Source organism: Mandrillus leucophaeus, unplaced genomic scaffold (assembly GCF_000951045.1).
Source record: "Mandrillus leucophaeus isolate KB7577 unplaced genomic scaffold, Mleu.le_1.0 Scaffold134, whole genome shotgun sequence".
In the NCBI taxonomy this organism is placed as follows: domain Eukaryota; kingdom Metazoa; phylum Chordata; class Mammalia; order Primates; family Cercopithecidae; genus Mandrillus; species Mandrillus leucophaeus.
The window spans coordinates 2,390,624-2,415,260 of NW_012101299.1; the positions used below are offsets into that span (position 1 = coordinate 2,390,624).

The following is a 24,637-nucleotide window of genomic DNA, read 5'->3' on the forward strand; positions in this document are numbered from 1 at the left end:
GCAATTTAAACAAAAATGAGTGATGGTGTTTCTCTTTTTAAACAAGATAGAAAAGAAATAAAATAGAAGATGGTACACAATCAAAGCCACCAAACAGATTAAAAATGTATACAACCCTGAGTCCTAGGGACACAAGGACCAGAGCATCCATCTGTTCATGCTTCTTGCTCTTCTTTGAGAGGAAAGGAACATGAGGACTGTAAGTAAAGGAGCCAGGGCTATTTATTACTCAGCATGCTAACATCTGCTCATGTCCTCTACATGGCTGAGAGATGAGACCCACGTGTCTCAGAAGAGCAGGTCCTTGGCCAATGAGAGTTATGGAAAGAAGAGAGTAGAAGCAGAGATAAAGGGGGAAGCTACCTTCCAGCCCCTCCTTCTGAGGACTCTCAAAGCATCAAAGGACACATGCAAGGAGCAAAAATAGAGGATTGCATCAGTTCCTGAGGCTGCTCCAGGGCCAGTGACACCACCAGGAACGAAGCTGGACAAATCAAGTGAGGTCCACATCACAGCTTTCTGTGGTTTTTGTTTGTTTGTTTGTTTGAGACGGAGTTTCGCTCTTGTTGCCCAGGCTGGAGAGCAGTGGCACGATCTCAGCTCACTGCAACCTCTGCCTCCCGGATTCAAGCGATTCTCCTGCCTCAGCCTCCCCAGTAGCTGGGGCTACAGGCATGTGCCATCACACCCGACTACTTTTTTTTTTGTATTTTTAGTAGAGACAGGGTTTCATCATGTTGCCCAGGCTGATCTCAAACTCCTGACCTCAGGTGATCCACCCGCCTTGGCCTCCCAAAGTGCCAGGATTACAGGTGTAAGCCACCGCGTCCAGCCTCTGTTGAATATTTTAAACGAAACAAAATCATGTGTCTGTGCATAGCTTTCCATCTTATTAAGAACGATGCTACTTTTTAGAATAGGAATTTCAACATTATCATGGAATTATTTTGATTTCTAAAAACAACAACTTCAAAACTTTATGTTTTAAAATTTCATAAGTAATATGTTTATTATAGAAAAAATTTTAAAAGATAAACAAAAAAAGAAAGAAAGAAGCTCAGCAGTAATACCGAGAGACAAGAACTGTGACTACTGCGATGTATTTCCTGAGGCTCCCTCCTGCAGCAAACAGATACAGACACGTAAGAGGGCATCAGTATGTACAGGTTAATAACCTCTTTTTTGCACTTAATAACAGGAAAATACCCTTCTGACTTTTTCACATGGCAATTTACAGGTTCCTGTGAACAACATTTTCTTGCACCATCATGTTTCTCAATTGTTGCGGAAGTAATTTACGTATTACAGTGGTATCCATAGGCCAACAACCCTTGTGAAACAATTTAGGAGTAGTCCCTGAAACTCCTGGTTGCTAAGTGTGGCCTCCAGCCCTGCTGCCCATCTGCACACCATCCCTTTCTCTTGTGCTTGCAAGAAAATGCAAGTAAGTACTAGGGACTGTTGTCACCAACCTAATTTTCAGACACTGGGGACCCTGCAGGCTGGTCTCACTCTCTTCTGAGCTCTCTGCCTTCGCCCGTGTGTGACCCTGAACTGTGGCAGATCTGGGGACCGCCCACCAAAGAGCCCTCCCACCCGCTTCCTGCTAATCCCAGACTCCGCCCCTCCTCACGTGCCCAGGACAGGTCGCACCCCTACAAGGCCCCAAGCTTGGGTCTGGACTGATCTGAGGGGCGTCTGCGGATGCCCCACTTGCCCCACAGTTGGTCTAGCCACAGGCGTTAGAGGCCCTCCTGACCCATGAGATATGAGGGGGAGTTCTGGGGGCTGGGGTCGGGGCTGCTGGACAAATATCCTCCTTGTTAAAAAAGAGACCCCATGCAAAGCCGCTCACTTTTCTGCTCTGAGCACCGCCGTGGGCTGACTCGCGCCCCCTCCTATTCACTTCCTGCCCACCCCACACCACCTACCCTTCACTCTCTAAGACGTGGCGTTCACACTGGCGGCTGCTGAGGTCTCTGGGTCAGAGTGTAAGCTCCTATTGGGGAAGAATTCCTCCCCTAGTCCATACCACACATAGACCCAGAGTGCTGATCCAAAGGAGACCAGTGCCAGGGCACATCAGTAGGAATCTGAGCCCCAAGGCTGCTGCCACCAGGGTCCAGGAGCCGGCTTCGGGCGCCTTTCTTTGTCCCCCTCCCCACCCCACCCTGCCCAGCTGTGGCTCCTTGGTCCATAGAAAGCGTAGGCCGCTAAACCAAAGCTGTCACTGCTGTAATATCAGGATTCAGAGATGTCCTGATTTTCTTTCTGCAGAAGGAGTCAGGAATGGTTGCAGCATTGTTTGGGTATTAATAATCTTCCCAAATGAAATACCTTTAGGCTACTGTATCATGCTGGGGACAGCCATCTGCTATAGTAGCTTTCTATTTTTTGGACATGACCCACTTCTTACACCAAAACTCATTATATAAAGTGTCACAAAACATACTTTCCTTTTATATAAGATGTACTCTGATATTTAGTATATATTTCTACATTCTTGTATGCCACTACACAAATTTCATGGCCCTCTAGTGAGCAGGAAAATTGCTGATGGACTGAATTCCCCTGCACTTCCTGACTGGCCTGTTAGAATAGCCCGCCCTCTCATTTTGTCCATGTACAGTTGTGCAGGTTGCGCACTGCACAGCTCCAGGATGTTATAGTACCCTGTTGTTTCGTAGTACCTAATGGGATGGGGTAGTTCTGTCAATAGTGTGGGGGCAGTGGGAAAGCTTCCCTTCTGCTCCCTGTGAAGGTTTGTTGAAATGACTGAAAAACAGATTAATAGGGGAAAAAAGCAGACAAACATTAATGTGTGTTAGCATGGGAGCCATATGAAATATGAGACTCCAACAAGGGCAAGATGGTTGAGATTTAAATATCCTTTTCATGGAGGAGAAGGAAGTGGGGGGCCATGGGCCATTTTAGAGGGATAGTCAGTGATTCTTAGGAGAAATGAATGGACCCAGGAGGCAGATATTATCTTGTCAATGATTCTCTTAGGAAACTGAATAGGACCAACAAGTTACGGGAAGGTGAGGGGTAGACCTGCACCGTGAACAAAGATTTTCTTCTCATGTGACAAAGCCTCCCAGGTCATCACTTTGAGCTGCCCTCAGAAGAACAGACGAAAAGTCTGTCTGGGGGTGGTGGCGACCTTTAGGCTTTTCTCTCCTCTGGTGGCTAAATCTTTCCTGGTTATTTGATCAAATTCCTCGGGAAGAGATCTTGACAATTGTATTTCTTTTGGAAAGAAGTTTCCTAAGTCGGATAAGGAAATTCCAGGGAGAGTCTCTCTGCACTTGGGGGCTGGAGGAGGAAACAAGGTAGAAAGTTCAGGATTCTGAGAAGACTTCAAAGGGTTTCCAACGTCCTTTAATTCAAGTGCTCAGCTTGCCAAAGCACCGTGCGTTGGGGTCTCGTTCTCCTCATCCTAGCGCTAGCAAGTGGGATTGGAATTTGTCTAAATTAACTTATCAGCAAATTAAATTAATACTAATTTGTCGAAATTAAGTGAGTCACTAAAGCTTTCTGGGCCTCATCTGCATTTCTAAAATGAAGTTAATTACAGCGGCCCTGTTTACTTCCCAGAGTTGTTTTTTAAAACTTCAGTTAAAGAAGCATGAGGCGTTGGTACAAACCCGATATTGGCCTTGTCCTCACTGCTGCTGTTGGTGCTTTCTGATTGAACTTTCCAAGTTTCGTAGAGAGTGAGGCCTTGCTCTCACACTCAGCCAAGGCAGAGGATGCCCCTGAGCTCTGCTTCATCATTTACGATACCCTCGGTGAACACACATTTCCTGGGTCCCTGTGGGTAACACACATCTTGTGCTGGTGATCCTGAATCCAGTGACTGGAGTTCGGAGGCTCAAAATCTAAAAGCAAATGTGAGCCCCTCGACTCCAGCTCCCTGACCCTGGGTGGCCCCCGACCCTGGGTGCCGCCCTGAGAGCAGCAGTGCGTGCGTACCCTCATTCAGGAGGCCGGCCTTTCGTCACTGGGAAAGGGGGCGGGTAAGCAAATGTGAAGTAAATGCCTCCAAATTGTCTTCTGCTATGTTGCTCTGTTTTAGGAAAAAGTGCCATTAATCCAATCCGTTTAATAAACAAATAAATAATAGGGAAATAACCGCAGTGCTGAGATGCTGGCTGCATTTTGCTGAACAGACGAGGCTTTGTGCCAGTGCTGAGGAGCTATCAAGTGAAGACATCCCACCTACTGTGGCAGCGGGGGTGGTCTCCCACCTGTCACCAACAGCCTGGGGCCCGAGGAGGCAGCTCTCTGAACTCGACTTTAGTGAGCGCTCCCCTGCAGAGCCTCGCCGTTCCCGCTGTTCTGAAGACAGAGACCTCTGCGAGCGGAGCGCGCGCTCCCTGCGTATCACGAACATCGAGCAAGACGGGGCACGTGAATTTCGTTTCTCAAGGAGAACAGCACTAAAATCCTTGACTAGGGAGAATGTCTCCAATGGAGCAAGGCAATCAGTCCCCTGAGATCTGTGTACATCGTGTGTTACTAAACAGCTTCCGTCCTCTGTACTTTTACAGGCTGTCCCATAAAGTTGGTAACATTGAAGGCTTCTGAGCTAGCTTGAGAATGATGTTGATTAGAATAATATGCATTACTTTCTAATCATTCCCTGCACCATACCACCCACAGCTTCCTCCCTTCTAGCCTGCTTGGAGGGTCAGCCTCAGATGATGGGAAGGGAGGCCAACCGGGCTTGGCTTTGAGGCTCCCCAGAGCACCCCCAGTCTGCTGAGTGTCGGGCGACCGTCCAGTGGGTCTTGCTCTGTCTAACTCAAGGGAAGCTGGGGCACCGTTCCTCGAGGGTCTTGCTGCCTAGCTGGCCAGAAGTAGAGTGTGGATGGAGCCACACGCCCTGAGGTCCTTCCCAGGAAGGAAAGTCTTCCAGCCTCACACGGGCCTCTGTAACCGTCACTCAAAGGCAGGTAGGCAGCCCTGGTGCTCAGAAACCACGGCAGCCCTACGGAGGGAACGCTTTGCTTGACGGGACCTTTCAGTACTGTCTTTGTTGGGATTCTCCCAGGGCTGTTTATCGGGAAGGTTCTGGAAACACTGGAGTGGAGGGGAAGTTCTGCTGGAAGGCAGCCAATGAATGCTGCGTTTGCAAGCCGGCTGCCGTGGCGGGGGCAGGGTTGGGGGAGAGAATTCTGCCGGGAAAATCCTAGAAGCCGGTGTGGAACGTGCAGTGGGATGCTCGCAACCCCTGCCCTAGGGCCTGAGAGCTGACTCCCTCCCTGCCAGGCTGAGTACTGTCAGGCAGGGAAGGCAGAGCTGGGTAGGGGAGTCAGGGGAGCCAGAGGGAGAGCAAGTCCTGCTTGGTCCTGCCAGCTGCTCTCTGGCCCTAGGGGTCTGGGAGTCACCAGGCTCCAGGGAGTGACCCCCCAACCATGGTCAGGGCACCCCTTGCCCATGGGCGGGCATAGGGAGCCAAGTGAGGAAGGTCAGAACAGGGGTGAGGCTGGGGGCGCGATTCCTGCAGCCCTGGACGTGGGCGTGGAAATCCTCTTCGTGGAGACCTCTGCTTGCTCCTCGGGGCTCACCTGAGCTTCCTGACCGATGCTGGGGCCTCACTGCTGGGCCTCACGTGGAAAGAGCCACTGCACACCCCTGGGGCTGGGGGGTTTCTGTCTGAGCTGCAATGGGGCTAGTAGCAAAGTACACAGAGTAGAAAAAAAGCGGGATCCCCACATATCCCGGGGCTCCTGCGGCGCAGCCAGACCCAAAGACCCGCCCGCTGCTGGGAGGACACGCAGACCCTCATGGGCCCCTGGCCCTCATCTGTGTCTGTCCAAGCCCCACATCCACACCGGGGACTGAGCCAGTGTGGGCAGAGGCCTGCCTGCAGCCACAGCCCTCTGACTTGCCGCTCTCTGGGGGCCTCCTTTGACTCTTCTTCTAAGCAAGGGATGTCTGACCTGAGAGAAGCTGGTTTGCACATCTCCTCTGTCCACACTGCCCTCCCCAGAGCCACTCCAGCCTGAGGCTAGACGGAGAGAATAGCCCGGTATGGACACAGGCCACTTGGCACCCATAGGGTCTGCACAGTGCCCGAGAGGCCACTCACTCGCTTTGCTTCTTCCCCTGGCTCCCCTTAGGAACTCGGGTTCTCGGGGGAACCCGCCTCATCCCTCTCACAGAGGAACAGCCTCTCCAAGGACCCTGTGGCATCAGCACCCTCAGCTCTGAGGACACGGCCTGTGTTTCATTCCATCCTGACTGAAGTCCAGAAAGGAGGAAAATGCAGGCAGGGTGTCCGGCCACCCTGTGGCCAGCCGGACCGGGCTGGGAACACCTCTGGCTTCGAGGCTCCTCCAGGCAGGATGACGGAGGCCCGAGACCCTCTCGTTTGGCAGCTGTGTACCTTCTTTTGTTCTTCACTGAAGGCCAAGCTGAGCACGGGCTCTGTGAGGTGCTGTGTGGAAGGAAGAGAGTGGCCCCCGCAGCAACACCAGCCTGGCCCCCATCCCAGTCCAAGCAGGGCAAGGGCAGAGCTGACTTCACACTGCCAGATCCCCTGCTTTCGAGTCTGGCCAAGTAGCCTGCTGGCAGAAGAAAACAATGCCACAGGAATGTCAATCACAGCAAGGAAGGGTTTTCTAAGTGGGAAGGATGAGAGACCTTCTAGAAGTTTCCTGGGGAAGATGGTGCAGCTCTTTGAAGCATGGGAGTGGTGGGACGTGATGGGGTCACTGCGTTGTGAGTTAGCCAGAGGCAGGAACTGCTGAGCCACACCCCCACCGCCAGGCCACGCCGTTCCCCAACACGAGGGCTTTAAAGACGAGTTCTCCAGCACGAGGAACCCACACGCACGCCTACAGGGTGCGCCATGTTTGCAGAGAGAAGTCTCTGTGTAATGCTGGCCTGGGCTACTTCTGACTGAGCAGGAGCCCCAGGCAGAAAGATCACCTGAGATCAGCACCAGCTCCTTGTAGCTGCGACTCTGAGATTGCCCTGGGCACACTGGTGAATGTAGCAGCCGAGCTGCTTTCAAATTGCTTTGCAGACTGAGTGTTCCTGACAAAATCAGAGAAGTCATTTCAACTTGATCGCCTTGAAGTGGAACATCCTTGAAGACAACAGAAAGCAGGGGAGGGTGTGGCCCATTTTCTCCAGGCAAATTTAATTCCATTCTGGGATTAGACACACTGGAAAGGCTTAGGACTCCCAAACGTGGACTCCTGGGTCACATCACTCAAGGATGAGGTGTGAATTCGAGGAGGGTGGAAGGTACAATTTGGTGCCATCCCAATCCCCGCATGGCCCTCCATCCACTGTGGGAGCTGTGGCCACTCAGCCTGATTCCCCCTGTTCTCATCAGTAATGCAGAGACGCTATTCTTTCTGCAGGGTCAGTGTTAGGACTAGAAAATCACTTAAAGCCTGTCGCCCAGCAGCTATCAATAGAGAAGGGCTACCCGGCTCCTCCCCTTCCAGCCCCTTCCTCAGGGCTCTGCAGTCATTTCCTTGGCTTTCCTTTGTCAGCCCGGTAGAGAAAGACTTCCTTTCTGCTGGTCCAGGAGCACTAATGATGGGTCTAATAGCCCAGATCGAAGTTATTGAAGTATTGAGACTCAACTTATCTTCAAAGCCGTGCTAGCTGGCACACACCCCCACACCTACACATATGGACACAATGCACACACAGACAGGGACTCACATCTTCCCTGGCCCTGCTTGACAGTGGGAATCAGCTCCGGGCCGGGTGTCAGGGACCAGTACTGTTTTGGGTTTTGTGGAGGCACATGTCCTGCATTCAGGTGACCACAAAGGACCTTGAGATTCCTGGGTGCAGGCGTCAGACCTGCAGCAGAGCAGCCAGTGGGCCTGCACGGGGTCCCTCCGGTGGACTTGCCAGACATGCCTCTTGAAGGATTCATCCTTGAGTGTGCCTTTGGGGAGGCAACACACCCAACAGGGACCCCTGAGAGCCCAGCACTCTCCTGTTGGAGGGACTGACCTGTGGATGGAAATTCCTCCCTCGTTCATAACTGAGGCGCATTAGAAGCCTGAGGCACTTTCGGTAAGGGCTGCCTGTCACAGCCCCACAGTTCAACCACGGCGCCCGTCGGTGACTCTTCTTTCCTGCCCTGTCCTCTTTGGATGGGCGCACAGCTCCAGGAAGACATGGACCCCACACAGACAGCCTAGCTTGCATTATTTAAGGCAGGTGCAGTGCACCAGGACAAAAGAAAGCTGTAAGAAATCCAGACCCACTTCTGTTTAGCTTTGAGTGAGTTGGGATATATTGGGGAACACCTTTCTGTTAATATTTCTCCTAGAATGATGCTGAAATTTGCTTATGTGCTCTGGGCATCTAGTACCTGAGGGCTCAGAGGGGAAGGTGTCCCCTAATGGGTCCCTTCTGGTTTCTTAGATTCCATCCTTCTAGCACCCCACTCACCACCTCTGATCCTCAGGGGGAGCCCCTCTCTAGGTTGTGCAAGAACATTTCTTCTTTCTCCATAGCCAAGTGTCCGGTCTGTTACAGAAAGTGGGTCTTACAACCTGCACCCCCAACTAGAAATCTGCAGCTCTTGGAAGGGGAGGGAGTGTGGTACCCAGGAGGGGGCCGTTCTGCTTTGAGCATCTCTAGGCCACCCCTTTGGCCTCTTCTGGGCCCCCTGCTGGCCTCACCAAGAACCATGGACGCACTATTTTTATTCTGATGAAGAACAGTGCCGAAACGTCTTTCGACTTGACGAGACACAAAATTTAGGTGCTGAGAGAGATACTTCAATTTCAAGCTTAAAGATTACTTTGGGTCCCCCAGGACTCAGAAGCAATTTAGAGCTGATACCCTGAACAAGAGAAAGGTTAGAAGATTAAGACCAACTGCTGTTTGGATAAATGGTTGGTAATTGCCCATATCCGCAATTATACACTGGCACATAATATCTTTTCCGCTACCTTTCTCCTCTCCTGCGTCCCATCAGGATTGATTCGGAAGGAGCCCACCTTGGCCTTCTTCTGCCGAGCCTTGGTGATGTCGTGCTCTACCTCGTCCATCAGGGCCCTGCACGCTAAACAAGACACAAAACAGCTGTGATCAGAGGAGGAAGAGAGCCAAAGCCAGGCCTGTGCAGGTGGCCTCTCTGGGAGGGGCAGAGTGACTTCCTCTGTGCCATCCTCCAGCTAGAACAGGGACAGTGCCGATGTGCCCAGGACCTGGGGACGACTCTTGTCCTCTGCAGAGTTTTCAAACATGGCAAGACAGACTTTTTTTTATGTTCCCTTTTGTATTTTGTGTTTTCAAAACCATATACAATCTACTTTTACATTTAAAATGTGCTTTTTTGTTTTTGAGACAGGGTCTCACTCTGTTGCCCAGGCTGGAGTGCAGTGGCACTATCTCAGCTCACTGCAGCCTCAACCTCCCACACTCAAGCCATCCTCCCATTTCCACCTCTGAGTAGCTTGGACTACAGGCACACATTGCCACACCCAGCTCATTTTTTTTTTTTTTTTTAGAGACAGGCTCTCACTATGTTGCCTAGGTAGGTCTTGAACTCAAGACATCCTGCTACCTCAGCCTCCTAAAGTTCTGGGATTACAAGTATGAGCCACCATGTCCAGCCTTAAAATGTGCTTTCCTATTTATTTATTTATTTATTGAGACAGAGTCTCGCTCTGTCACCCAGGCTGGAGTACAGTGGCACAATCTTGGCTCACTGCAACCTCTGCCTCTCAGGTTCAAGCAATTCTCCTGCCTCAGCTTCCCGAGTAGCTGGGACTACAGGTCCTTTCCTTAAATACAGCAGACGCTCATCCACTGAGTCCATGGGAGCTGGAAGCCCCTCTGGGTTGCAATAATTACACCCAAGTAGCTTCTGCACTGTGGGAAAAGTTGGTCGAAACTAGGCCCTTCTCCAAAAGATACATTTTTGCTGGATTTGAAGTCAAAGCGGACTCTCTGAAATTTATTTTTATGGGAAATGCAGCTGGTTTTGTCCCCTAAGATCCCTTCTCCCCAGGCCATGGCTGCCCAATGGGGACAGCTGAGCTGTGCCCTTGGGTCTGAACTCTCACAAATAGAAGATAAATGAAGTGATGCATCCAACATCAGCCTCATTTGCTGAACCGAAAACGGATTCTGGCTTTCCTGTCTGTGGATGGAAGTCAGCATGTCAGAGCCAGCCCAAAGGGATGTGGGAGAAAAGAGACAGCGATGTCAGTGTCCTGACGGCCACGAGCAGAGGCTGCCCGCCCGTGTGGACCGCTCCCCTGGCTGTGAAATGAGACCCAAAGCTTCCATCTGAGTCACTCTCCCTCTGTCTGTGTTTTGGTCCCTGTTAGAACAGCATAGCCTTTCTCTGCCCAGGACATGACTTGGGCACAGTTGATATCGCGTTTAGTGCTCCCTTCTCATCCTGTGTCCGAATGCTGGCACTGAGGGCGGGCTGTGTGGACGAGGTCAAAGGCCAGTTGTGAGCGTGAAGCTGGAACACCAGCATGCTCACTGCCTTTAGTTGCTGGGTATTGCATTCCACGTGTCATGCCCTGGTACACTCCAGGACCTTGTGGTGGTGATTCCAGCACTATCCCCATTTCACGGACATGGCTTGGAGAGATGGAAGGACTTTCCCAGGTGTCTCCCCTACCCAATGTGCTACAGAAATCAGCAGAGCCACTGTTTGAGGACACAGATGGCACTCAGTCCTCGGAGGCCCACAGCCTGCGTTCTCTCCCGACCCTGCTCTTAGGGGTCAGTGACCTTCAATCGATGTGAGAGATCATTGATCACTATGATTACCTGTTATTGAGCAGTACATCTAACGAGTGTCACTGGACTCCTCTGGGGCCTGGAGGTCTCTGACAGAGTAGCCTGTCTCTCTGAGGCTTCTAGGAGGAGAAGGAAGTTTTCATGGCAGAGGCATGAAAACTTGTGTCTCGGGTGTCCCCATTAGCACTTACTGTTTGTACTTGACACAGTGCTCAGGGGCTCAAAGCTACTGACCACAGCCAAGCCCCTCTTCTCTAAGAGCAGGACTTACAGCTCCAAGAATAAACACTTCCTTTCTGGCTCCCTTGCAGCTAGGCCAGGGCCTGTAACTTGGTTCTACAACCATGTATTCTGGAATCTTCCTGAAGAGCCAGTGCTCACCCTATGCACTCTCTGACCCACTAAAGGTTGGATCTCAGCTCAGGCCCCAGAACCAGGGTGCCCTGGGAGATGTCAGGGTGAGGAACTCAAAGGCGGGTCCTGGGGCCTGCAAGGGGAGACCTCTGTGCTAACTAGGACAGCACCCTCCACCCTTACGAGAGGGAGACGAGTGTCCAGGTTGTCTAAGCCACTGCTATTTTGAGTTCACTACAGTCACACAGACGAGCATCACCTTCCACCTCTGGGATGGAATAAGAAAGGATCCTCCGTGGCCAGTGCTCCCCAGTGGGGGATCTTGGCCAGGCAGGGCCAAGGCTGCCAGGGGAGTGTGGGCCCAGAATCCTGGGCCCACAGGTGGTGGACAGCCCAGTAGGCTCAGATGAGGAGTCCTCTAGGAAGAGTCGGCGGTGACCATGTTACTGCTGAGAATGGGGCCGCCTGGGACCCCTGAGGACAGCAGGAGCACAGCTTTCAGACGAGAGTAGGAGGAGAAGGGATGGGATTGTCTGATGTCCTTTACCCTGGCTCCTGGGAGAGGGAAGATGGTGGGAAATGGTGTCTTGGAAGTAGAGGCCAAAGCAGTCAGCACAAAGGAGAGGTGGCCCCTGGCCTCCAGGCCAACTTCAGAGGAGCCATGCAGAGCCCAAGAGGGTGGCCGCCAGCCAGGTGTGAAGGTTCCCTGAGAACCAGGGTGGGCCCAGCCCAGCATTTCCAGGGGCCCAGGTGGCCTCTGCCCTGAGAGCCTCCTCCAGCCCTTCCTGGTGGACCCAGGAGCTGGAGATGGTGCATCCTCACTGCCTGGCTGGCAGAGGATAGTGCTGGCCAACAAAGAATGTGGCCTTGCCATCAAGTGCCCAGCGTCAAACCCTGCTGGGCTGTGGGTGAGCATCACCCGACTTTACCCAGAGTCTCTCCCATTGTAGGGAGGGGGTTGCACAAGTCTGTAGGCCACTCCACGCCTGCTGTCGCCTTCCTGGCCCCACACGCGGCCACTCCACGCCTGCGTCCCCTTCCTGACCCCACTGGCTGCTTGGAATCCCTGACTTGGGCCCAGTGACAAGCTGGGGACCCCGTCTCTCCTCAGCATCTCTCTGCTTTCTGTGCCTGCAGACCTGTGCCCAGGCTCCTGCCCAGCTGCCCCAGCCTGAGCCCGGATGCTGCCTGTGCTGTGATCACTGTGGGTGTCCTTGGCTGCCTGGAGCCCCTAAGGCTGGACTTGCCGGCAGAAGTGGAAAGGGGCCGGCGAGTGGGCTCAGCTCACAGGGCTCTCTGGGTCCATATTTTAATGTTCTGCTGCCTTCATTTCAGACCCACATTTCACAAGCACCAAGACAGGCCATGTAAAGGCAGAGCCCCTTGGAGTGCACACCTGTCATGCAGCATCCCCTAATGCCCTGAGCATGGGGGTGGCAGTGGCAGGACCAGGGCACGCTCCCCCACCCAGGCCACGCAGGGCTTCTTGGGGTCAGGGTGGCCCCATCAGCAAGGGAAGGTGCCGGGCTTCCAACAGGACAGGAGGGCCCCCAGGCCTGCCATCCCTGACCTCCCCTCGGAGGGGCCGCTCCACGAGAAAAGATCATTTTAAATTTCCGCCCCAGGTCACAGAACAAGTTAACAGAGTCACATCAGCGACCTGGGCTCCAGATTTCCAGTCCGGCATTAATTTAAATGTTAATCTGAAACCTTCACTTAAATCACAGGAGTTTAGAGTTTATTAGAGCAGGCGGCGGGAGTGGGGCCTCATGGGGGGATTGGCAGGTCACGTTGCCTGCCAGAGGGCAAGCCCCCTCCCGCTGGGCCCACCAGCCCCTGCCATTCTGGCTGCCTCCTTCCTTCTCCCTCCCTTTCTCTCTTGGAGGAAGATTTGGAAATGGGAAAGAGATGGAGGTAGATGTCACAACAGATTCAGATGAGCCCCCGGTGGCTCAGGAACCAGAGCCATCTCAAGGGGCTTGCAAGAGCAGGTGGTGTGTGCGCTGCTTCCCAACTCCACAGTTAGTGACACCACACAGGTAGCCCGGATCAACAGGGGTGGGAGCATTTACACAACAGGAATAGGCAGATGCTACAAATCAGGGTGCCGCCACCACAACACTCCTGCCCACACGCTGCACATGCCCACAGGGGCTGCATGTCCCTAGAGGTGAAGGGATCAATGAATGTCCAAGCATTTGCCATTTTCAAGGTTATGAGCAAGGTGCCAGGAAGCCACCGAGGTCTGAGTCCCAGCTCGTGCCCCCCAGGGAGCTCATGTGTGATGGATGCCATGCCTCCACTCCTCCAGGGTGTCTGGGCCACTCTCCCCACCAGCCGGAGTGGCTATGGGAACCAAGCCATCAAGAGCTGTGGGCAATGTGGATTTTCCTCCAGTGGCCTTTAGGCCACAAGCAGAGGTGATGTCAGAACCACGCGGGGAGTTGCTAGAAGTACAGACCCGGGGTTCCAGCCTTGGAGACTCTGAGTCGGGGTCTGGGTTAGGCCTTAGATCTGCAAACGTCTTTGACATGCAAGAGGTCAGTGTGCTCTGTAATGGGGGCCCTCCCTGTCCCGAGGTGCACCAGCTGGCAGCAGCTCTCCTGCACCCTGAGCCTCTCTGGAGCGGGTGCTGCTGGCCGGCAAAGAGGGGCGCAGGGGTCACTTTCTCTGGTACCTCAGAGAACATGGCTGATCTCCAGAACAAGCAACTTTCTAGCAGTTTCTATGAGCAAGGCAGGAGCCCCGGTACTATGATGGTGGTGATTAAAGTGCTCGCGCAATTCCTTCCGCCCACATTGCATCTCCTGCATGGCTGTGCCCACACTCCTTTGAGGGAAGACGAAGCCCCGACTCCCACAGTTGCAGGACGCCAGCAAGGCAAACGTGCCGGAGGGGTGGCTCTCCCCCAGCTCCTGCTCCCCAAAGTAGAAATGGCTGATGCCACAGTCTTTCTTCAAGCCTGGTCTCTAGACATCCAAAAGCGTGGCGGGCCCCGCTCTGTGCTACGAGGAAGCCATGAGAAGAGGCTGAAACCCAATGACGAGCTGCGCCCATGCAGAGGCCGGGGTGAGCTGGATGCAGCTGTGCACGGCCTCCTGGGCGTCTCAGGCCTGACTAACTCAGGAGCATCTCCCACCGCCCACAGGATATCAGGGCCCACGATGGACTCGCAGCATCCACCAGGCCCGCCGTGGTGCCCGTGGCTCAGGCAGGTGCAGGAAGGAGCGGGGCTTTGGAATCCTATCTCAGCTTCACCACACCCAAAAGTAGCTACCCTTCCCTCCTTCCTTCTTTCCTTCCTTCCTTCCTTCCTTCCTTCCTTCCTTCCTTCCTTCCCTCCCTCCCTCTTTCCTTCCTTCCTTCCTTCCTTCCTACCTTCCTCCTCTCCTTACTTGCCCTGTTGGCTGCTTCTGTCCCCCAAAAAGATATGCTGACATCTCAACCTCCAGTACCTGTGGATGTGGCCTTATTTGGAAATAGGGTCTTTGCAGATGGGATTGATTCAGATGAAGTCATATTGGAGTAGGGAGGGCCTTAATCCAAGGATGGGGCCTTCTAGAAGGGGAGAGATGCAGGGAGGTGACCTCACAACGCAGGAGAAGGCCACGTGATGACAGAGGCAGGGACCGCGTTGGTGTCTACAAGCCAAGGAAGGTCCAGGACCACCAGTAACACTAGAGCTGGAAGAGTCAGGCACAGATCCACCCCTCCAGATTTCAGAGGGGATGCAGCCCTGCCCATGCCTTGATGATAGACTTTGGGCCCCCAGAACAGGGAGGCTCCACTTCTGCTATTGAAGCCAATAACAATGGGGGTTGTGTGTGGGGATTACACAGCAGGCTCAGGACACTCACACACTCTCTGAACCTTGTGCTGCTCCGGGCCACAGGTGTGGGAGGCGCAGCAGTGAGGGAGGCCGCAGCCCCATCCTCGAGGGTCCCAACCCAGTCGCAAAGACCCCATGAACAAGCTCGGCGAGCTGAGTACTGCTGCAGAGAAAGAGAAAGTTACAGGAATGCACAGTCACTCGGGTCCTGGGGAAGGCCTCCAAGGACAAGCAGGAATTGCCAGGAAGAAAACCAGAGAGCACAGCTCCTGGGGCAAAGAGTGTGCACGCCCGGGAGGGCCCAGCCGTAGCACTGGGTGTCTGAGCCACGGGAATGCATTCTTTATGCTCCATCTTCCTCACTGCTTCTTATTCATTTTTCTATCATAAGGATTTTCCCAACATGAGTGTGGTTGTTGCCATTTTAAAAACTGTTACGTAACATCCAATCGAGCAGATGCACCATCATTTCCTAAACTTTTCTATTTGTGCATGTTAGGTTGTTTCAAAGGCTTACAAGATGGATTATTTAGGCTTGTAAACCATCCTCATTTGAAACATAGCTGTCTTTTCAGGTTAACTTAGAGCATGGTTGCATTTCATTTGGTCATTTCAACAAACTTTAAACACTTCTCTTCTGAGTACTGTGTCCCACGGTGCTGGAGATGTAACGATGAGTGGGAGGAGCCACCATCACTCATGGAGTTTGCAGATGAAAGAGTAGCATCTACAAGTTCCAGAAAGGAGAAATGCAATGTGCTAAGCAAACCTACATGGATAGGGTGGCAGGTTAGAAAAGAAGACCGAAAGAAGACTGCAGCGTTTTGCCATCTTCCAAGAAGAGGTGGTGTCCATTGCCCCACCCAAGTCTGGGCTGGACCTGAGACCTGCTTTGGCCAGTACCTGTGGCAGAAGTGACATGCCAGCCTCCGGAGGCATCACCAGCCCACAAACCTCCCAGTCTATTCTCAGCCTGGGAGAAACAGTCAGCTGATATCTTCAGCCTCTGGCTTGGGGTGAGTTACTCAGCACAAGTGAGCTGGACCTTGTCAAAGAACACAGGAGGCTTCCCTAACAGAATGACAAGTAAGACCTGAAAGATGGTCAGGCATTTACCAGGTGAAGAGCAGATGAAGCTGTATTTGCAGAAACACCCTAGTGGAAAAGTGAAAGGTGAGTCTGATGCACAAGAAAAAACAGCAGCCCATGGTGGCTCACTCCTGTAATCCCAGAACTTTGGGTGGCCGAGGTGGGCAGATCACTTGAGGTCAGGAGTTTCAGACAAGCCTGGCCAACAAGGTGAAACCCTGTTTCTAGTAAAAATACAAAACTTAGCCGGGCGTGGTGGTGGGCGCCTGTAATCCCAACTACTCAGGAGGCTAAAAGGCAGGAGATCTGCTTGAACCCGGGAGGTGGAAGTTGCAGTGAGTCAAAATCATGCCACTGCACTCCAACCAGGGTGACAGAGCAAGACTCCATCTCAAAACAAAAACAAACAAACAAACAAGAAACCAGTAGCTCAGATACCCGGGGAGAAAAGAGAGGGAGAAGTGTGTTCTGTGCTAAGGTTACAGAGGTTGGGGGCCAGGCAGAGCCCTGCAGATACAGGTAGGGAATTGTGTATCTATTCTCAGCCAAGTGGAACTACTGCAGTATTTTGAGTAAGGTGAGATTTGATGAGATTGAATTTTTGGTTTTTTCTTTCTGTCTTTTTTGTTTGTTTGTTTGTTTGTTTGTTTGTTTGTTTTTTGTTTTTGAGAGGGTCTTGCTCTGTCTCCCAGGCTGGAGTGCAGTGGTGTGATGTCAGCTTACTGCAGCTTCGACTTCCTGGGATCAAGTGATCCTCCCACCTGAGCCTCCCAAGTACCTGGGACTCCCAGCATGCCTATCTAATGTTTGCGTTTTTTGTAGAGACAGGGTTTTGCCATATTGCCCAGGCTGGTCTCAACTCCTAGGCTCAAGCAATCTGCCCACCTTGGCCTCCCAAAGTGCTCGAATTATAGGCATAAGCCACCTCACCCAGCCCCAAGATGTGCATTTTTCAAAGACCATTTAGGCTGCAAGCCAGGACAGCAGACAGGAGAGGACAAGGACGCATGCTGGTAAGGCAGTTATTGAGCAACTGCAATGATCCAGGCAAGAGATTACTGCACGGTGGAGGAGATGCAGAGATGTGGATGAATTCAAAGCTTTTGGGGAGGTAAAAGCAATAAGACTAGTGATGGGTTGGATGTGAAGGTTTGGGCGGACACTGCTGGTTGCTTCCTAACCAACATCCCCCTCCCACTCTCTTCTCAATTAATAAAGTACCCTCCCTATCCAGTGATTGTCATCCGTATGTGTCAAAGAAACAGGTTCATTCCAAGTTCAATTCAACCACAGCAATTCCATGCATCTTGCCAGCTGCTGGTTTGGGATGGGTGTGTGTCATCATTGCGGAGACGGGTGGGAGAAGGGGTGGTTGGCAGGCTTCTAGACAGGCATCATTCTTCTCTTTTACAAAGTGGAGACATGTAGGAACATCCTAACACCTCGTTCCTGCCTCTGGATGACATCATCTGCAAGTGATCGCTGGAAATATGGCAGCCATTCTGGCACCATGAGGGAGTTGGCCTGAGGTTCACAGCAACAGGCTGAGTTGGGCAGGGTAGACATGTGGATGACACTTGAGCTCTGGTGACACTGCTGAGCCTCCATGGGCTGCTTGACCTCCTGGCTTCATACATGTGCTTTTGTCTGTTTTCTCCTAATTGTCTAAGCCATTTTGAGTTAGGGACTATGTTCCTCACTCCCTAAGCCTATGTGAGCTTCAGCATGGTATTGGCCTGCTCAGGTCACCATAACAAAGTACCAGAGCTGGGGGTTTAAACCACAGAGACTTACTACTCACCGTTCTGCTGCTCGAAGTCCAAGATCAAGGTGTCAGGAGGGTTGGTTCCTTCTGAGGTCCCTCCTTGACTTGCAGACGGCCGTCTTTTCCCTGTGTCCTCGCATGGCCATCCCTCTGTGTGTGTCTGTGTCCTAATCTTCTCTTCTTATAAGGACACCAGTCATAAGTTTACTATGGGCCTTGTCTAAAGGGTCCAGCCCAAAATCTCATGTTACCTTAATGGCCTCCTTAAAGGTCACTGGGCCCATCTCCACATACAGCCACATTAGGGGTTAGGGCTTCCACATGAATTTTGGGGGACACGATTAAGCCATAACCAGCAATACCGGGAAATCTCATGTCCACATGGCAAGACGTCCACAGGTTGGCCGGTCAGCATTGGTGGCCTCAGCCCACCAGGGACCTCCTGAGTCTGGCTGCACCTCTCTGCAACGTTCTTGGTTTTCCCACAGGGATGCCAGATGGTGTCCGCAGTTCTAAGCTTCAAACCCTCAGAGCCCTACATCTGGAGGTGTGGAGGATCACTCCTCACCTGTCAACTTCCATTTGTAAGGAGAACGTTGCCAGACACCCCCCCGCAAGCCCCTTCCCGCTCCCATTGGCCGAAGCTGTCCCGCAGCCTGGCGCAGCCCCGGCTCTGGCGTGGAGACGCAATGATGGTGTTTGGCTGAGGCCAATGGAGCTGCACTCTCGGGGGCTGGGAAGGGCCAACCAGTCCTCTGCAGCTCTTGGCAAAGCTGAACAAAATCAGGGTTTCTCTCAGCAAAACTACTCCTGGCCCAGAGACCCCAGGACATGCCACGATGCTCAGAGCGCCGGGCAGCGATTCAGGGCGGCAGCCGGCGGGAGGGTGCTGGGCAGGGGCGCGCGGCCAGCTGGCGCGGAGGCAGATCGAGCCCCGAGGCTCCTCAGGCCGCGCGCCCCAACACAATCTCCACGGCAACCCGTCTGCAGGAGGGACTCCCCATTGAGTTTTAACCCAAATTATATTTTTCAGGTCTAAAATCAGAGCCACTGTGGAAGGAAGTGCTCATGGTAACAGTCTGGAGATGCTCTGCGTGTGAGGACCGGCGGGGAAGCCAGCGCCGGGAAACAGGATTTTAAATGGAGCTGCAAGCCCCGGCCGCTCAGGGCCCAAACTGCAGTGCGCTGCTGTGTTCCTTTAGAAAAAAGAGGCAACGTAGGAGGTTGTGGTGTTGCTGTTTGTTTTCAGGGAATATTGTAGTTTCAGTGTAATTCTATTTACCTCCGGTCTTACTCAGTTACCTCTGACATGCAGGAGAATGGCCTTTAATCATGTGACCAGCAAACGCTGTTTCCTCTGGGGGAAATGCGGACAAATCCACAGTGGAGAGATTTTTGATCCTAACAGAAAAGGGTTTTTGGTTAGCCTCCAGGCAACCAGAAATCCAATCCACGTCTTATTTATTTATTTATTTATTTATTTATTTATTTATTCATTCATTGAGACAGAGTCTTGTTCTGTCAACCGGAAATCCAATCCACATCTTATTGATTGATTGATTGATTGATTGAGACAGAGTCTTGCTCTGTCTCCCAGGCTGGAGTGCAGTGGTGCAATCTCAGCTCACTGCAACCTCTGCCTCCTGGGTTCAAGCAATTCTCCTGCCTCAGCCTCCCGAGTAGCTGGGACTACAGGCACATGCCACCACACACAGCTAATTTGTGTGCATGTGTGTATTTTTAGTAGAGATGGGGTTTCACCATGTTGGTCAGGCTGGTCTCGAACTCCTGACCTCAGGTGATCCACCCACTTCGGCCTCCCAAAGTGCTGGGATTACAGGCGTGAGCCATCGCACCTGGCCGAATGCACGTTGTTTAAATCTCACTTTTTATCTTTCTTTTATTCCAGTAAATCTTTTTTGTTTGTTTTTTGTTTTTTTGTTTGTTTGTTTTTGAGACAGAGTCTCACTCTATTGCCCTGGCTGGAGTTTGGTGGCACAATCTCTGCTCACTGCAGCCTTCACTTCCGGGGTTCAAATGACTCTCCTGCCTCACTCTCCCAAGTAGCTGGGACCACAGGCATGAGCCACCATGCCAGGCTAAATTTTTGTATTTTTAGTAGAGACAGGGTTTTGCCATTTTGGCCAGGCTGATCTCGAACTCCCGACCTCAACTGATCCACCCGCCCCAGCCTCACAAAGTGCTGGGATTAACAGGCCTGATTACTCTTTTAAAGTTTTTATGCCAAGTTTCTTGAGTACCAAATTTATCTTCTGTACAATATTTGATAATGTCAAGAAAAGTCTAGAAAAGAACGCAAACCAAGTTGCTTATTGTTAACTGTTTTCCCAAAGCACCCAGCAGAGCTATTTTTGTGTTGATTCCTGTCCCCTGGGTTCTTGCCAGTGAAAGTTACCCACTATGTGATTAAAGAGGCTTGGGGGCAGTCACGTCTACAGTGAGCCAGGGGAGCAGGGGCCCTGAAGCAATGACCTCAGCTTTCCTGGGCTCAGTGCTTCCCGCACACACACCAGACACCCGCTGAGAATGCCGCGGGTGCCATCGTGAAGTCAGGGGTAGACTCTCTGGGGCAGATACTGTTCTTATCAAGGCCATTTAATGGACAGGGGAAACTGAGGCTTACAGCCGATAAGCACAGTGCTTCAGGTTGTCCCTGGCGGCAGAGCCAAGATTCAAAAGCAAGTCTGTCTCCAGAACTCAGCCACCCATCACCCAGGTGCCGTCTGTGCAATAGAGAGGCCCCGAAGCGAACGCTGATGGTGAGAGAGCTGGCAGGAGAGTGTGGTCCGAGAGCAGTGTGGAGGCGTGTTTCTAAAGCCAGAGCGCCCCACGCCAGGCTCCGTGCACATCACAGGGTCCCTCATTACCAATGAGGAAAGTTTTGTTATAGAAAGAACCTTACACCTACAACTTGTGTGAGTTCTGATAAACTGATGAGGAATGATGAGGCTGACCTCATCTCTCATACAGTGAGCCCGGCCACCTCTGCCACCTCGCAGCCCCTTCAGTCCCATCTAAAGGAATCCCACCTTTCCCAGCAGACTCAGGCACTTGCTCGCCTAGGAGGAAAATAATTTCCCAAGAAAGCATCTAAAGACAGCAGAGTGAGTTCCAGCTAAGCTCACAGCTGTCCAGCCTGTCCTGTGGCTGGGGAAGCCGGGCGCAGGTGTGTAGACAGCCAGTCCCACTTGGGATGAGGTCGCACAGTTCCTGTCGCTTTGTTAGGAAACCACATTTTGAGAGTTGTGGCATCAACTCCTCTTAGAAGGGGCGGCTTGGTATCCTCCGCAGAAAGAGCCCCGCCTGTAGAAGGATGATGGGAGAAGCCCCTCCCAGCCCCCATGCTGCTCACTGCTCTGTGGCGCCACCGGATCTAACAAGTGCTGTGCCTCTGACAACGTCCTGGTGCAGAACCCATGCGAGGCCGGCGAGGCACATGGTGTCTGCTGCCTGTTCAGGCAAACCACTAATTTCCAGGTCAGCTCCAGGTCAAAGGCCACCATGTGCTCCAAGACAGTCCAAAGCCTCCCTCATCCACTGTGGACAAGTTGGCCAATCTCGGGCACTCGGAGCTGAAACAGGGATTCAGGGAGTGAAAGATGACAGGGACACACAGGCCCAAAGTCAAGCACCAACCAAGCCAGCCCCTCCCAGGACATCCCCTGACACAGGAGCCTGGGGAACAGCTGAGTCCCCCAACAGCCCCCGTCTCGGAGGACAAAACAAAGCCAAAGCAGAGCCGTGGCATTCTTTTTAAGCAGGTAAATAACCATCTCCTGTCTCCATGCTTTCAATGCCGTCTCTATGCATCTGAGTACAGATTTGAATCTCAGAGAAAAAAAACTTGAAAAGCAGACATTTTGTGCATGGTTTACATTTTAAAATCAAGTGCAGAGGACTCGGGGAAAGGCCCACCCGAACCATGGTCATCACTATCCGAGTGGGGACCTGCAGTGATGGTTCCCAGAACACAAAGCCAGCCCTCGCCTTTACCAAAGGGTGCAGAAGGTACACGTTAAGCCAGGATCTTGTTTTACTTAGAGAGGGACTGAGCCAGGTTTCCAAGGAGAGAGGCCATCCCTGAGGAGGAGACCGTGGGGAAGACGCCACCCTTGCTTGCAGAGCCTGGCTTAACTGTCAGAGGCAGAGAGGGCTGAACTCCATTTATGAAGGATATTTAAAGAAAAGGGGTGAGTCACGTGGCCTATTGGGTTATTGTCCAAATGTCCCCAATTTTTTTTACCCCTCCATCTCAAGGCCTTTGCTGTGTAACTTTGCAGTTCTTCCCAACTTGCCACTGACATTGGGCTCGGCCATGTGGCCTGCCAGGGGAACGTGGTAGAAGGGACAATGAGGTACATAACTTCACCTGTTGTATGAAAAAATCATGGTGAGAACCATCAACCCAAGAGGCAGACACGAAACAAACCAGCAATCATGTGACCCGGAGTTCGCTGTGACGTGGAGCTGGCAGGAGGCCTTTGGGTTTGATTTTCGGCTTGGCCAATGGAAGGGACCCAGCCATGGGAGGCAGAGAGAGCCCCCAGAACGAGGGGCTCCAGGTATGGCTGGGCAAACGGCACACATCAGGGTCGTGCGAAGCACTGTGTGGTTCTGGCATTAGGGAAGGAGACACTTATAAGTCCAGGCACACAGACCGTCTGCGTCCTGGGAGAGACTTGCGAGGGGCAGCTTCATGACCAGTGACCTGTGCCCAGAGCCCGCTCACAGAAGGGCCCTGCGCCCGGGGCAGCACTCTGCTGTCGCCATCGTGAAATTCTTACTGATGCTTCACACCATTTTCATTTTGCACTGGGCCCAAACAATTATACAGCCAGTCTGGTCACAGGGGACTACGTAACTGAGAGCTGACCAGCAGCTCAGAACACGGCAACGTCTGAGTCCATCCTGGCCACTATAACAAAATACCAAAGACTGGGTGGCTCAGAAATAACAGAAATGTGTTTCTCACCATTCTGGAGACTGGAAGCCCAAGATCCAGGTGCTGGCAGATTCAGTGTCTGGGGAGGAACCATTTCCTGGCTCACAGAAGTCTCACTGTGTCCTCCCATGGTGGGAGGGGTGGGGGCCCCTCTGGAGGCTCTAAGGGCGCTAGCCCCATTCATGAACCTCCTGTTCTAATCACCTCCCAAAGGCCCCGCCTCCCAACACCATCCCCTAGGCCTTCAACATCTGAATATGAGGGGACATGAACATTCGGACCACAGCAGTTAGCCCCCTGCACTGCACCTGCATGCAGGGAACCTGGGCCTGGGGAAAGGGGGTGCCAAGGCTGAGGTGCAGGTGGCCTGGCTCGGTCAGAGCAGCCTGACTCCGTGAGAGCAGCAGCAGGTAACCCACAGCCCCACAGCTGGCACGTGCAGGACCTCCCACATCAGTGCCTGGGTGCTGCCCCTGTGCCAGCCACAGTGCTTCATGTGTATTATCCACAGCTCCCTATGAATAAGCGGCATCACCGGTACTTTACACGTGGGGCCTTGAGGCACAGATAATGTCAGTCATTTGCCCGAGGACCCACAGCCAGGAAGCAGCTGGGGCTCAGGTGGTCACCCTCCTGTAGGGAACACCATTAGAACCGAGAGGATCTTTACCGCCGCCTAATTCCCAATGAACTTGTTAAAGTTCTAGAAAATGGAGGGAAACCTAGTAGAAATGGCTGAGCTCCCAATGGACAGACATATAGAAGGACAGACGAGGAGGCTGAGACTCTGCACAGCATGGCTGCGGGCCGTGTGCTGGAGGAGAGGTGAAGAGGAGGTAGAGCCCTGGAAACAGGGGAGCCCTTTGTCACAGCAGCCACCCAGGGCTTCTGAGCCCAAAGCCCTGGCAGATGAGGCAAGGGGCTGGAAGAGGAGCTTCTTCCGGGAGGCGGCTCCACAGTATCAGGCTGTGCGTCCCGGAGTCATGGGGCACCTCTACCCGCGAAGGGCTCTCTCCTGTAAAGAACACCATCAGAACCGAGAGGATCTTTACCATCGCCTAATTCCCAATGAACTTGTTAACGCATTTTTAGTGTAATGAAAACATTAGATCAATCCCTAGCAGGGACCGTTGTCATTAAATCGATAGCCCGGGTGGTCCATCACGCTGACAGCTGACGCCCGCAGGAAGGTCGGCTCACAATGAGAGTCATACCGTGCCCTCCACAGTGACGGGGGTGAGGGAGGGGGCCCGGGAGAGATAAAAATCTCCATCTGAAGCACCTTGAAAAGAGAGGACAGATAGGATTGTGTCAAGGTTGCAGGTGCCCTGGAGAAGAGCAGGGTGACCATGGCAGCGGCTCGCTGAGAGCGCACCTGCACGGGTGGCTGTTTCAGCAGGAACAGAGCAGGTTCTTACAGTGTCTGCAGTGCGTGCACCACTAGGATTCCCACTACACACTCCTTCATCGTCGCTCCAAATGAGTCCCACAGACCAAAGAGAGGGACGGGGAGAGTAGGGGCAGAAGTAAATCCTATAAAAGAAGCCCAGGGTGAGCGCTGGGAGTAACCTCGATGGGAAGCCAGGAAAGGGAACATGGGGCCCCGCCGCTCAGGACAGGCCTCCGCAGGCAGCGGCTAAACACGTCCCCCAGGAAGTGTGGGTTTCGAGAATGCGTACACTGGGCCTGGAAGCCTCATGGCCTCATGTTTTCGGCTTTCTAAGAAGGGATCTGTACTAAGAGAAAGGGGAACGGGGATGGGACGAGGAGAACAGCTGCTCAGCACACCGATGTGCACCCAGAAGCATTATAACCGTAACTCTCCAATATACACATATACATGTGTGTACACACAGACACACACGCATACACACACGCACTCTCC

The 24,637-nt window shown here is 52.7% G+C and overlaps 1 protein-coding gene across 1 annotated transcript in view; it reads right to left on the bottom strand.

Annotated features, from left to right (window-relative positions):
• Positions 1–24,637, bottom strand: part of CNPY1 (canopy FGF signaling regulator 1) — a 122,035-nt gene that overhangs the window by 75,706 nt on the left and 21,692 nt on the right. The window contains exon 2 of the mRNA XM_011973078.1: positions 8,940–9,052. Within this exon, the coding sequence (XP_011828468.1) occupies positions 8,940–9,038 (99 nt within the window). The 5' untranslated portion in view covers positions 9,039–9,052. The remainder of the gene's footprint in view (positions 1–8,939; positions 9,053–24,637) is intronic.